The sequence below is a fragment of the Lissotriton vulgaris genome, chromosome 10, assembly GCF_964263255.1.
Source record: "Lissotriton vulgaris chromosome 10, aLisVul1.2, whole genome shotgun sequence".
Lineage (NCBI taxonomy): Eukaryota > Metazoa > Chordata > Amphibia > Caudata > Salamandridae > Lissotriton > Lissotriton vulgaris.
In genome coordinates this window covers 566,532,184-566,546,670 of record NC_141698.1, presented here as the reverse complement: position 1 = coordinate 566,546,670, position 14,487 = coordinate 566,532,184, and the positions used below count along the sequence as shown (strand labels likewise).

General features: G+C 41.3%; 1 protein-coding gene across 1 annotated transcript; it reads right to left on the bottom strand.

The window, feature by feature from the left end:
• Positions 1-12,473: 12,473 nt before the first annotated feature.
• LOC147688542 (uncharacterized) lies at positions 12,474-14,254 on the bottom strand. Its single transcript, XM_086939797.1, has 2 exons — positions 13,828-14,254; positions 12,474-13,524 (listed from the first exon to the last, which is right to left on the bottom strand). Exons 1-2 carry the CDS (start codon positions 14,252-14,254, stop codon positions 12,638-12,640), a joined length of 1,314 nt encoding a protein of 437 aa, XP_086795923.1. The 3' UTR covers positions 12,474-12,637.
• Between the last annotated feature and the right edge of the window lie 233 nt (positions 14,255-14,487).

Below are 14,487 nucleotides of genomic sequence, written 5' to 3'. Positions count from 1 at the left end.
TATCTCTGAAATAGAAGTGAGATCAACTCTAGAAAACATTAAAGAATTTAGTAGCACCTCAGAACTGCCTAAAAGTGTTATACTTAAAGAACTATTACCTAGAGTACCCAGAGAAGCAAGAGGTCAATTACCAACAATAGCTTCTATAAAAAAATAATAGCTAGAACAAAAAGATCACAAGACCAGCAATACATACACCTAAAACTTTGCAAGATGTTAAAATTCCCCCATAACTTAGTACAACACATAGTGATGAACCTTTTAACTTCTATGACAACCAAAATAAAGATAAAAGGATTATTACGTTTGCTACAGAAAACAATATAAATAAACGTAAAGAAAGGCAAACATGGATGATTGACGGCACTTTTAGCATATGCCCTAAACCATTCTATCAACTGTACACTATTCATGGGCAATACCATAATACTTGCATTCCATTTATATATTCTTTGTTACCAAACAAACAGACTATAACATACACGAAAATGTTAACTAAAATAAACCAAGAAATAAACAACTTCTTCCCCCCAAAAATAGTGATAGACTTCGAACAAGCCATGATAAACTCCATCCTCAAATTATACCCTCAAACATCTATACAAGGATGTTACTTCCACTTTAACCAATGTTTATGGAGACATTTACAGAAATCTGCACTTAGGGCCCCATTAGGATGGCAGGCAGACTTTGTCGGCCCGCGATCCTGTCGTACAAAGGGACCGCCTGCCATAAGGGCGGGGGTCCCGTCGCTGCCAGTAGGATGCGCCCGACACAGTGGTGGCCCATCCTGCATTCCTAACATTGTGGTGGGCGGTGCACTCAGCACTGCCCGCCACAATGCCAGGAAGGCACGTTGTGCACTTCCATGCACAACATGGCAGGCACCGCGCGGTGCCTGCCATGTTGTGCATGGAACTGCTGGGGGGTACCATAGGTACCCCACATGTGCACCACCCAGCCCCCCCCCAGTCCCCCGGGGCTTGCAACAGGCCCCCACAGTCTAGTCCTACATGCCTTTCGGTGGAGGCAATGCCGCCACGGAAAGGCATCTTTCTGCACCCATGGTACTATGGCTGGTGGGGTCTAACAGACACCGCCACCATGTTAAACCCTTTTCCACCCGGCCAACTCATTGACGGGGTGGAAAAGCGGTGGACGGTATTTTTGTCCGCCGCTGTCCCCCCGCCATAGTAATTAGGTAGGGGAAATGGGTGGTGGCAGGGAAGGATCTCGGGTGGATCTCCACCGCCATGAGGGCGGTGGTGATTCACCCGAGATCCTAATGGGCCTCTTAGTGTGGAGTATGCAACAAATATTACTTTTGCATATCAAATTAAACACCTGATAGCCCTGGCCTACATGCCAGTCACAGATGTGGCTGAACACTATAACATTTTACTAGAAAGTCCATTCTAGCATCAAAATGAAAATAAATTAGCTCCCCTTCTAGATTATTTTGAGGATACCTGGGTGGAGAGATTACACAGATCACGCCATAGATGCCAACCTAAATTCCAAATTTCTTGGTGGAATTTGTATCTCACAACACTAAACCAAGAAGACAAAGCAAACAACGTAGTTGAGGGTTGGCATAATGCCTTCCTATCTTCTACAGGACGAACAACTCCTACCCTACCCAAACTCTTAAAGGCAATTAAAAAAGAACAAAGTTTCCAAGAATTGAGAATGGAACAATCTGTCATTCAATTAAAACCTAAACTATCTAGACAAAATGCTCAAATGTATCAATATCTACAACAAGTACAACTTTATCCTTCAACAAGAGGCCTATAGTACTTAAAAATGGTAGCAAAAGTTCTAATCTAAACAATGAAACCATTTTAATTAAAGAACAGGCCAAAAAAAATTTAAATAAAAACAAAGCGTTTTTCTTTAATAAACGAAATATTATTTTGTCCAATATATAATTATTTAAAAAAATATATATATGCAGACAAAATAATTACACAACAAAACAACAAGACAACTACAATATAAAAATAACATAATTTCCCTTCCACTATATAATATGATTAAAAAGTGTTACCTTTCCCACTGCTGTATCCGAAATTCCTCCTCCTCCAAAATAATCCTGGTAGTTATAAATCCATAATGTCTAAATATAGACCCCAACAAAATGCAAAAATACAACTGTGCCAAAAACTCGGAAACCCAGGAAAAATCGATAATCCAATAACCCGAAAAAGTAGAAAAAAGATTAAAAACCACTCCAGGAAACCTGAATAATAAACGAAGTGTAAAATAAATATTAGTTGATATAACTAAAATACACTTCTTTTAAATAAAAAAAACTCAAGACTCCGCAAAACAAAAACGCTTCCTCAAAAAACTTGAAATAGAAACATAAACATTCCCAACCACACAAAGGTACAAATAATACACTTTATAACACCATTACATACCTAATTAACACAATATTAAAGTAAATAAATACCATCACAAATATTCTAACTAGGCCTGAAATCCAAAATATAGCGATAAAAATGAATAGGGAAATACACAACTACAAACACCATAAACTCCACACACCCTTAACACAACACAACTACCTGCAAAACACACTTAAAATAGTTAAATTGAAGAGAAAATGACTCTTACTTTCTCAGACGCTAAACAGCTCCCAACCGCTTCTTTCTTCCAAATAACCCAAAAAGACAATGAGGGGTTACTAAATTAAAGGCCCAAATAAAGATGTCAACATTAAAAATGTTAAATAAATGACTAAACAATTTATTTAACATTAAATAATAATAAAAAAATTAATATAACATTATGATAAATTATTTAAAATTGTACCTCATATTTTAAAACATATTGTATTTTTTCATGTAGTGTAAAATTATAATAATGAATATTATGACATAATAATATTTATTATTATAATAAAAAAATATGTATGTTCAAAACAATTACTAAATGATTGTATTAATTTTATTATTTTTACAAATCAAATGTGATATGTGATAATGATTAATAATTTATTAATAATATAAATAATATAAATAAATGTACTGTATATAATAAGTTTGAACTATGTTATGTTTTAATGAACTTTATCGTAACATATTTACAGAATATTATGTTAATAAATATTTAGCAATTTTTGTTAACATTTATAACAACATTAAAATGTAAAAAAAATGCATTAAAGTATATGTACAAAATATATGCAAATGTAAAATATATTTGTAATCACTATATTATTGTCTTTGTCCTATAATGTACTTGTTGCAACATACATACTGAGAAAAAAGAATTGTATTAAATAAATACATAATCCTGCAAATACTTAAATTTTTTGATTATATTTCTACAGTTTAATATAAAATACTATTTTGATTTACTTATGACCTCTATATTTTATATAATAAAATATTTGACAATAAAATGTCTAAATTTCTTTTACTACCTTTACTTTGCTATGACTTTAAAGTTCCTTAAACATTGCTGTTCTTATAATTAATATATATAATATATATAATCTAAATGTAATAAAATATATAATACATATATTTATTTAAGATATATATAAATATATTTCAATAAGAATTATCATAAATAAATATGATTACATTATAGTTAAAAATGAATAATGTAAATTTTATTTACAACTTAATTCAGCATAAACATAAAACACTTTATATATTTTTCAATTGTTTATTTATTTTAATAGATGCTAAACACTGACCCTAATAGATTTACTATTCCCAATACAGTCTAAATTAAATTGGGGTAGGTGCTGGACACTGAGCCTAATTAATTTACTATTCCCACTCCAGTCTAAATTAAATTGAGGTAGGTGCTGGACACTTAACCTAATTAATTCACTATTCCCACTCCATTCTAAGTTAAATTGGGGTAGGTGCTGGGCACTGAGCCTAATTAATTTACTAATCCCACTGCAGTATAAATTAAATTGGGGTAGGTGCTGGACACTGACTTAAATAAATGTACTATTCCCACTCCAGTCTAAATTAAATTGGGGTAGGTGCTGTACACTGACGTAAATTAATTTACTATTCCCACTCCAGTCTAAATTAAATTGAGGTAGGTGCTGGACACTTAACCTAATTAATTTACTTTTCCCATTCCAGTCTAAATTAAATTGGAGTAGGCGATGGACACTGAGCCTAATTAATTTACTCTTCCCACTCCAGTCTAAATTAAATTGGGGTAGGTGCTGGACACTTACCTAATTAGGTTACTATTCCCACTCCAGTCTAAATTAAATTGGGGTAGGTGCAGCACACTGAGCCTAATTAATTTACTATTTCCACTCCAGTCTGCATTAAATTGGGGTAGGTGCTGGACCCTGAACCTACTTATTTTACTCTTCCCAATCCAGTCTAAATTAAATTGGGGTAGATGCTGGACACTGAACCTAATTAATGTACTATTCCCACTCCAGTCTAAATTAAATCGGGGTAGGTGCTGGACACGGAGCTTAATTAATTTACTATTCCCAATCCAGTCTAAATTAAATTGGGGTAGGTGCTGGACACTGAGCCTAATTAATTTACTATTCCTACTCCAATCTTAATTAAATTAGGGTAGGGGCTGGACACTTAACCTAATTAATTTACTGTTCCCACTCAAGTCTAAATTAAATTGGGGTAGGTGCTGGACACTGAGCCTAATTAATTTACTATTCCCATTCCAAACTTAAATAAATTGAGTATGGGCTGAAATCTAAACCTAAATAATTTAAAATTATAGTAAATTTAAATTATAAAAATAAATACTATTGTTATAAATATTTGTATGTTAAATACATTTTCTAAATATATATATATATATATTTTTTTTTATTAGTCCTCATTTCACCTTTAGCGTCTGCAAGATTAACAATAAAATCCCAGTCCAACCTGGGCCCCCTGAGCCTATATTATTGCATTTCCTTTAGGCCAACCAGGCCAGCTTATTTTGTGTGAGGCTTGGTGTAATCATTGGACCATTGAGACCTTAGACCAGCCTCATTTTCGTGCCCCATGATGTCAGCGGTGGCCAGATGTTTTTATCCCTGTCGTTTACCAGGCCCTGGTCCAATCGTGCCCTACCTAATGCCGCACCCATCCAGCTCTCATACAGCGGAGGTCGGGGGTCCTTCCACAATTTGCAAATCTCCCTGCGAGCAATCAGGATCAAGCAAAGAAATAAGCCCCCTTGCACAGCAGAAAGCTGACTTGTAAGATCATAGTCCAGACCAAAAAGAGCTAGATTTAAATTCAACTTAAGTTTAAAAATGCCTTCCAGGGCACGCTTCACATTATGCCAAAAGTCTCTTAAATAAACACATTAAAAAAATATATGAATGTCGTCCGCCTCAATCAGATCACATCTAGGGCACATGGGAGGTGGGCATGGAGCGAATCCTGCAATTTTCTTGGGCGTGTAATTCAGCCTATTAATAACATAAAAATGATTCTTCTTGAAGGAAGCCAGTTTAACAAGCGTAAGGCATATAGATTTACAGATATATCCCCCAGAACAGATGAGTTCCATACTAGATGCAAGGGAGGGAGCTCTACATCCTCAGCGTCTAAAAGACTCCTAAACCAAAATCCCTCCTCCCTTTTTTGGGATTTACATTCTAAAGGCTGTACTTCATCTCCCAATTCCCGCTTATATATGCTCCTTCGCTGCTGACACCAAGAGCATAATTGCACATATTTAAATCTTGAGGAGTCACCAATTTTAGATTTTAAAACTTCCCAAGCAGAACTCCATTGGATGATATTAGGACGGACCAGATCGTAATTCCTGCCTTCTTAATAGGGGATGCTAGATTATCTTCTAAGCACACAGGCAGTCCCGGGGAATTCCAGATTGGGGCAAAGTCTGAATAGTATTTTATCCCCCATCTCGCCTTCACTTTATGCCACACATTAGGGGCTCCATTATGATGTCGGGCGGATCGCCACCGCCATGGTGGCGGTGGCGATCCGCCCGACAGAAATGCCCGCCACTAGCCTTTTGCCCCCCGCCACATTACAATGGCGGGGGGGACCGCAGCGGAGGCAAACACCACCCGCCACTTTTCCGCCCCGGTCGCTTTGCGGCGGAAAACGAGTAACATGCAGGTGGTGTCTGTCAGACACCGCCCGCAATATTACAATGGGCTTTTTTCAATGCCTTTCAGTGGTGGCAATGCCGCCACGGAAAGGCATGCGGTGTTCACTCTGGGGCCCCCTGTGGGCCAAAGGGGGGTGGCACACGGGGGGTACCTGTGGTACCCCCCTGCCTTTGCATAATCGAAGAGTCAGGCACCGCGCGGTGCCAGCCGCTTCGATTGTGCAAAGGCGTGCTTTTGTTTTTAACATTGTGGCGAGCGGAGCAGTGAGCACCGCCCGCCACAATGTTAAATTGAGGAATGCGCCTGGCACTGTGGCGGGCGCATCCTAATGGCATTGTCGGGACCCCCGCCCTTTTGGCGGGCGGTCCCGAGTTCCGCTAGGGTGCCATCCTAATGTGCCCCTAAGTGCTGATTTTAATACCTTCAGGCAAGTGAAAATACTCCAACGAACACAAGCGCGTTTCATTGAGACTTCAGTTCTTATATAGGCAGGGAGTTAGGTGGAGTTCCACCGTTAGAGGGATGTGATGACTCAGCACTAGGGATTACAACGTGCTGCAAGAAAACATGCCATGATGCTTCTAATGTGATAAATATGCTAATAAGGCAGCCAGCATAAAAACGTGCTGTCTTTTAACTTATTGTATTCTGCATTTAACTGAGCATATTTGTGAGTATCTACCATGTATGAAGAATAATACTAACATACCTCTGCTATAATAACATGAAAGGGGCATTACACTTGACTTTAAACGCTTTACACCACGGTTCAGTAATAATCATATAAAGAAGGGAACCAGACTTGGCATAAACAACGTATAGCAAGGAGAGCCAAACACATTCTACAGTTGACAATTAGTACACGGTCTGAGGTTGGGCTACATTGATGGCACAAGCCCTAACAGCTGCTGGCGAAGCGTACAGCTTCTATTTCCTGGGCCAAAGGTCCGATTGCACTGATAGGAGAGCAGAGTGCAGACATGTCATTTTGCAATACTGAGTCCGACACATACAATGAGCTCCTCCCTCCCCAGAATCATCCCAAGGGTTTTTGGGAGCTATACCAGCAATACTTAGCAGGGAGGGAGGATGCCATGCCAGCCAGCCAAGACAGTGGTACAGGTAAAGGAGTGGATTAGGTCATGTTCACTGGAAGTGTCATTTTGAGGGGAGGTAAAATGCTGCAGATATGTGGTTTGACTTCCCTTCTCTGTTGTGGGCTGCCCCCTCTGCGTCCTAACTGTCATTCGTGCTAAACGTCGATGTGTGGGGCCTTGGGTCACGTTATACCTTATGCACAAATGTATTCGAATTCAGATGTGTACTGCATTGAAACTGCTCTGTGTCCCGCCTACGTTTTATTTTTGGGAATATTCTTTTCTGTATCTTTGTTTTTTTCCCTATGCTATGTAACCTTATAAATAAAATAAGTTAAAACAAATATATATACATTTTTTAAAAGGTGCATGGTAAGTTTCAGGGTGATCTGTCAAGCGGTGGCAGAAAAAAAAGGGAGTGTCCTAAAAAGCAAAATCCCCATGCATTTGCCATAGACTTCTTTAGACAAGGCCACAGTAAAAACTACTGAAAAGAATTTCTCCACATTTGTCAGGAAGCTAATTCTTGGTCTATCGATTGTGCTTTTTTGGGATTTGGCATGAATCTGTTCAGTAGTTTTGAGAAATTACCAGTCAAAATATTTGTATATTTTGTCATTTGGGCTCTCAAGATTCTCTGAGACTCTCACATGAGCGCCAATTTAAAACTAGAGCATTTTGATTGGCCCAGTGAGCTTTATTTCCCTTGGGCCATCTAGCTCATTCGCTGCCAGCAATATGAGAAAATGTTGCTGCCAGCCATTACAGGTCCTGGGGACTTGGGGGCACATGCATTTTTTTAAATACTAGTCGCAAAGGGGCAGATTTGCAACCAGTATTTTTGCATTTGGGATGCATCAAACCAAATGCAAATTCACAATTTAAGTAATGGCAAAGTTTGCAATTACTTAAATTGCAAATGCATTTAGGAAATTGCAAATTGTGGTTCCTTAAATGCAATGGGTGAGGCAACTTACCATCAATTTAAAGTTGATGGTAATTTGCAGAAACTTTGAAAAATGCACTAACGTGCACTTTTCAAAGTTCCAAGTTACACACACACATGCCCTTGGGGCATGTTTGTGTGTAACATGTGGTCACATGGCAATTTCAGGGGTGCAACAGGGTGTCCTTTTGGCACCCTTGAAATTGCATGCGCAATTTGCGAGTATCTATTTGCTTTTCCTTAATTACGAATCGCAATTTGCAATTCACTATTAAGGAATATGTAGGAATCCCAATTTATTTAGCGATTCCTACATGCATAAGGAATTGCGATTCCAAAATGGTGATTTCGAAAAAATCTCTATTAAGGAATCGCAATTGCTTATGATCATGCATGTGGACCATTGACTCCTGTCCTGGACAAGTTTAAAAAAAAATAATAAAGGAACAGTTTAGGGATACTCTGGCCTCCTAGGACTCACAGGATGGACCCAGAAGGACCTCACTGGGGGCAAAAACAAAAAAAAGGCAAATATTGCTGCGATCCAATAGGTTTTTTAAAAATGGCGGCCAGTGCTGCTTTGTTTAAATAGGCAGGAGGGGGCTCACAACCTTTTTCCCCTAGCCTGAGAGCTCCCCAGAGGAGCCCACTCCTGGAGCTGAATTTAATGTATATGGGAGGGGGACAAACAGACCCCTCCTGAACCATCAGAGACCCTGGGGAGCCACCCCCTAGAGCCGAAAACATTGTGTATTTGGAGGGGGGATACACAGTTCTCCCACCCTGAGACATCTGAGTCTATGGTGAGCCCGTTCCCAGGGCCACAAATATTGTATATAGGGTGTGGTAGGTCACGTTTCCCTCCCAGGAAGTCCACCAGCGCCATATTAATAAGGAGAACAAGAGGATGTGTGAAATTGAAAAACAGATGTTGATGAGATTGCTTGGTTGGAAACAAAGGTCTGCACATAAACAGGCAATACAAAGAAACTGGTAAGTGGAAGCGACATGCATAGGGCTATCTAGGGGTTAACAAGAAGAAGAACACAAGTAATCAACTGAGGTGAATAACAGAAAATAATAATTGAAGAACCCGAACAATAGAAAGCAAACGTGAAACTGGCAAAGAACTAAAGCCCCAGTGTAAAAAAGGCTCTTGGAAACTGGACGATGTTTTTGCACACTGACTGGTTTGTGACCTGTCCTTTAATTTGCAATTTAGCTAAACTGTTAATCAGTCAAATAACAATACTCTTATCTGCATGTCACAAAATCATTTACCTCAATAACGTGTTTGAAGTAAAAGGCATTTTCTGACTTCAGTGCAAATGCAAAGTTGGTGGCCTCTGAAGGAAAGCCACTTTAAAAGTACAGGGCTGCTGGACCACTGTCTCCACCACAGAGGTCACCCACCACGACCCACATGGTGGGAGCTACCCCTTGAAGTTGCGCTTGCTGGATGTAAATATTTTTAAAGAGACAGGGGCTCAGGTCTGCTTTTCGATATAAAGTTGAGGGGTTGGGAATGACATTCACAAGCTAGAAGATGGCTCACTCGACAGCGTCTATGTGGCCAAAGGGTATCCATCTTATGTTATGCTTGTGATCATCAGGGGGTTTTGACTGTGAACGTAGCTGTAAAGTATTGGCACATATTACTTTTGCAGGTCATAAAATACCTTTTGTGTGTTGTGACTGGTGCTTTCACGGTTGCGGAGTCTGTGCTTCCTGAATCAACGGCAACCGCAAAATTATTTCACACAAAAGGGGGTTCATCCTTTTGGGGCCCTCTCTTTTTGGCAGGGTCTTCATGAATTGATTTTTGACAACTCAAAATAACTAACGAGTTTGTGATTTAAAGTTGCCCCCTTTTGCATGCATAGTTTGTGAAAAGTGTCACCAGTGTAACCTCTGATTGGCTGTTTGCATAATTGCTCATGGCGTTAATGTCTGAGACCTTGAGATTACACAGGCTTGTATCTCTGTTAAGGGAAGATTTATGACATAAAAAGACACATAACAAAGTAATTTAACTATGTATGTTGTATGTAATATAAATTCAAATTATTACCAGCTTTAAGTGTGACTTGGGTGGACTTGCATGGAAATTATGAGAAAAAAAACTTGAGATTCATGAATGGTGACTTGTATCCTGATCTTTCAACCACTGGTGTAATGGATGACCTGTGGCTGAACTTTTACTGCTATGAGCAAAAAGGTTGACAATCAGTTCAAGTTGAGAAAATAGGAATCTACAATAAACGGCGACCTTGAAACAAGCAAAGTAAGAGGTGTCTACATTTTCACATTCCCAAAAACCAGCTCAGGACAAAAGTAGAAAAAAATTGGATGGGGCTATAAAAACCAAAAATGATCAATAGCTAGGGTTTGACATGGATGCCTCATGGCCAAAGATGAGCCAACACTGTGAAGATACACAGAGGAAAAGCAATAACCACCCTGGCATGACACTAACCCTCTCTTACTGTTGCTATTGTTTTGCATTCATCGTATATTGCCTTGTATGATTATTTTTACCTCTAAAGCTTTTATAAATCAAATAAAGAATAATTGTAAAGCACATAGGGGCATATGCATCAAGCCCGCATTTTGCGATTTCTAAATAGCGAATTTTACTGATTCGCTATTTAGAAATCACAAAATGCAATGCATGTTGGAATTGCATAAAAAATGTGGGGCCAGATGCATCAACCAAAATTGCGAGCGCAACTGGTGCGAATTACCAATTGCGATCGCAATGGAAAGAAACGGCATGCATGAAGAGAAATCGCTAGAAAAAGCAAATTCGCAAACGCAAAATTGCGAAATCGCTATATAATCGCAGAATCAAAGCCAAACCCCATTTGCGACTCGCAAGTAGCGAGAAACCAAGAAATTGCGATTAATATAGCGAAATCGCAATATCCAAATAGCGAGTTCGCTATAAAATCGCATTTTCCCATGCATGTAATATCGCAAATTGCGATTCCGTCATTATTCGCTATTTAGCAAGAGCAGTTTACAGGGAATCACAATCAGGTGGTAAAAAAAAAAAAAAATTCCCACTCACCTGCCTGACATCAGAGGTGTATTTAAACACTCCCATGAGGCCCCAGTGGCCTTCCACAATGGCAGGACTCTACATATTTGCGAGGAGGAGAAGGATACTTGCAGCAGGCCAGGCCAGAAGGAGAATCCAGGATAGAATCTTCCGTCTGCGCATCACATTGTTAGGACAGACAGCTGAGCAAATTTATGATAAGTACAGGATGAATGCTGCTATGATACTGGACTTAATAGATGAATTGGACCCACTATTGCAGCGCCAAACACATAGGAGCCAGGCTATACCTACTCATGTCCAGGTGCTATGTAGCCTCCACCTCCTTGCCTCAGGTAGCTTCCAGGACATAGTGGCAGAAGCAGGAGGGGTATCACAGAGCTCCCTTTCGCGGTTCTTCAAATCCTTCCTGGCCGCCATGATGACTGTCATCAACAACCACATCTCCTTCCCCACAACCCCACAGGAATTGAGCCAAACAAAACAGGACTTCTACCAAGTAGCAAGGTTCCCACACGTGATTGGATGCATTGATTGCACCCACGTAGCCATATGTCCCCCTGCCGTGAATGAGTATATATTCCGCAACCGTAAAGCATATCACTCAATCAATGTTCAAGCAGTGTGCAATGCGGAAAACATCATCACCGACCTTGTCGCACAATACCCAGGAAGCACTCACGATTCATACATCTTCCGCCATAGCGGCTTGCACACACGTCTGCTCAGGGGAGATTTTGGCAATGGACACCTGCTAGGTAAGTGCAATACTATACACATCACTGACTTAGTCATGGCAATGCATAAGTGACTCTGACATCTTGCCTCTTACTCTGTAGGTGACAGTGCATACGCGGTGAGGCATTACATCTTGACTCCCTACCTGAACCCAGCCAGTCCACAACAACAGAGGTACAATGCAGCCCACATCAGGACACGTAACGTTATAGAACGGACATTTGGATTGCTCAAGAGTCGCTTTCGCATCCTGCATAAAACTGGAGGAGCTATGCTGTACCAACCGGAAACCTGCTGCAGGATAATTGCTGCATGTGCAATGTTGCACAACATAGCAACAAGGAGAGGCATCCCCATCGAGGAATCTGACACAGAGGGCAACCAGCCCCCAGCACAACCACGCCGTGCACATATTGCCAGTTCAGCGGAGGGACAGAGGAAACGTGCAGACATCACCCAGCATTATTTCTAAGGTATGTAACAATGACACACAACACTCATTTGCATTTGTAGGTTAACTATTTATTATCACGGCTGGCGGTATGGGGTGTCAATACAACCTGAAATGCTGTCCATTAGCACATTAACCCCATGCACCAATGGACAGAGGAGACACACTAAGGACTTGTCATGCAGTCACTAAGAATGTCTTGAACATGGTTACGTCACCATGAGGTCTAACACCCCTCCAATTTGTTTTACCGTCTCCTCCCTCTCACACCCAAATGTCTTTCTCCTGCTTCAGCATCTGCATTCGTAGATGCTGCGGGAGGTGCCTGCCTACGGCTACTGCTCCTCCTGACAGTGTTGAGTGGCGCACTGATGCTGCTCAGGCTGGAAGCCTCACTACCCTCTTCCCCTGTAACGTCGCCCTGAACACTAGTGCTAGCCTGCATCATCTCCACAGCTGTAGTAATTTGCCCCAGTGCCTTGGACACATCCCCACAACAATGGGCCATGTCAATCTGCATTCCCACAGACCGACGTGACAGGTGTGACACGCTAGTGCTTATCTTGGTGTTTGACTTGGTATAAGCCTCCATGCATGCGAGAAACTGCCGATGCCTCTTCCTCTGTGAATTGTGTCCCTCGTGCATCACACGTGCAACCTCCAGGAGGGCGTTGTTGGATTCCCTGTGAGCCTCCACTATGGCAGTTGTGAGCTCCCTCACACTGTCAGCCATTGCAGTGATGTTACTGTTCATTTTCGTCATCTGCAGGTCAATTGCTCCCATGTGCCTAGCTTGCACGCGCTGAACCCGCACCATCTGCGACTCCACGCCACCCCACTGACTGTGACTTCCTGCTTCCTGGGACAAAGTAGGGCTCCTTGGTCTGCGTCGTGATCCTGACCGGACATGTGCCTGCGGTGTTGGTGTGTGACTGGCACTTTCACGGCTTGTAGTAGGTGTGCTAGATGTATGCTGTTCTACCTCCATTGGCTGTAGTGGTGCAACTGTGGCCCTGCGTCTTGCTGGTGCCTTTCCTTTGGATGGTGGTGACACAGGTTTTGATGCCGCAGTCTCTTGATTGGGCTGTGTGCTCTCTTCAACATCACTGTCATCAGTGTTACCTTCAGCTGCATCTGTGATGTGAAACAGTGCTATGTTATATACATGTGTTTCAATAGTTCTACAACCTTAATAAAATGACACTTTTCTGTTATGACTGTCTCTCATCTATCACTGTACTGCTTATTATTAGCATTTGGGCTTACTGTGTTGGATTCCAACTGGCACATGGGTACTACTGACTACAAGTACCATGATGCATTGGGCTCCCTATGTTAAATGTGTGCAGGACTATTTTAGCTGTAATTTTAGCAGGTGAAATCACATTTGGGCACTATCAGTATGTGCTTTGTGCTGTTGATAGTCATGCATCTTACCTTGTGTGCTACAGGCTGCCCCAGATGTGTCCAGGATTGTCACTCCTACGACTGCTTCAGGATCAATAGTGCCCTCAATCATGTCCTCCTGGGGTGTGTTGTCTGGGACTGTTGGGCCTCCTCCTCCAGTCCCCTTCGCCTCCTTCAGCCTTTCAGCAACCTTCTCCTTTGCACGACTGCGCAGGTCGTACCAGCGCTTCTTGAGGTCATCAATGCTGCGGTGTGTGACCCCCACAGCATTCACCTTGTCCCTGATCCTGGTCCAGATTCTCCTCTTGTCTGCCTCTGGCACTTTAAGGGAGAGCTTGCCAAATAACTTTTCGTGGTTGTTTGCAACCTCTTCAATGAGGATGTCAAGTTCACCCTCACTGAATTTTATTTTGCGCTTCCTGGCCACTGCTCCCTCCTCTGTGGCTGGTTGGGACATGGCTGTCTCCACCAGTTAGCAACCTGCTGTTTGTTTGCTTCTGCTCTCACTCCCTGCACTCAGCTTCTGCCTCAGAGTTCAACTGTGCACAGGTGGCAGCATGGGCTGATTGACTTCCTGGTTGTGATGTCATCAGCCTGCTCCCAATGCGACTCTGTAGTTTTTCACGCTCCCGCTTTTAGCGAACTCGCTAATTGCGATATCGCATTTAGCGATTACGCAAATTGCGGGAT

What these genes read in the sequence shown, in the direction of transcription:
- LOC147688542 (XM_086939797.1), bottom strand. Translation starts at nt 14,254, where the DNA reads ATGTCCCAACCAGCCACAGAGGAGGGAGCAGTGGCCAGGAAGCGCAAA. An exon ending in GGCAGCCTGTAGCACACAAG is followed by an intron (nt 13,525 to 13,827) that starts GTAAGATGCATG and finishes TTCACATCACAG; the next exon opens with ATGCAGCTGAAGGTAACACT.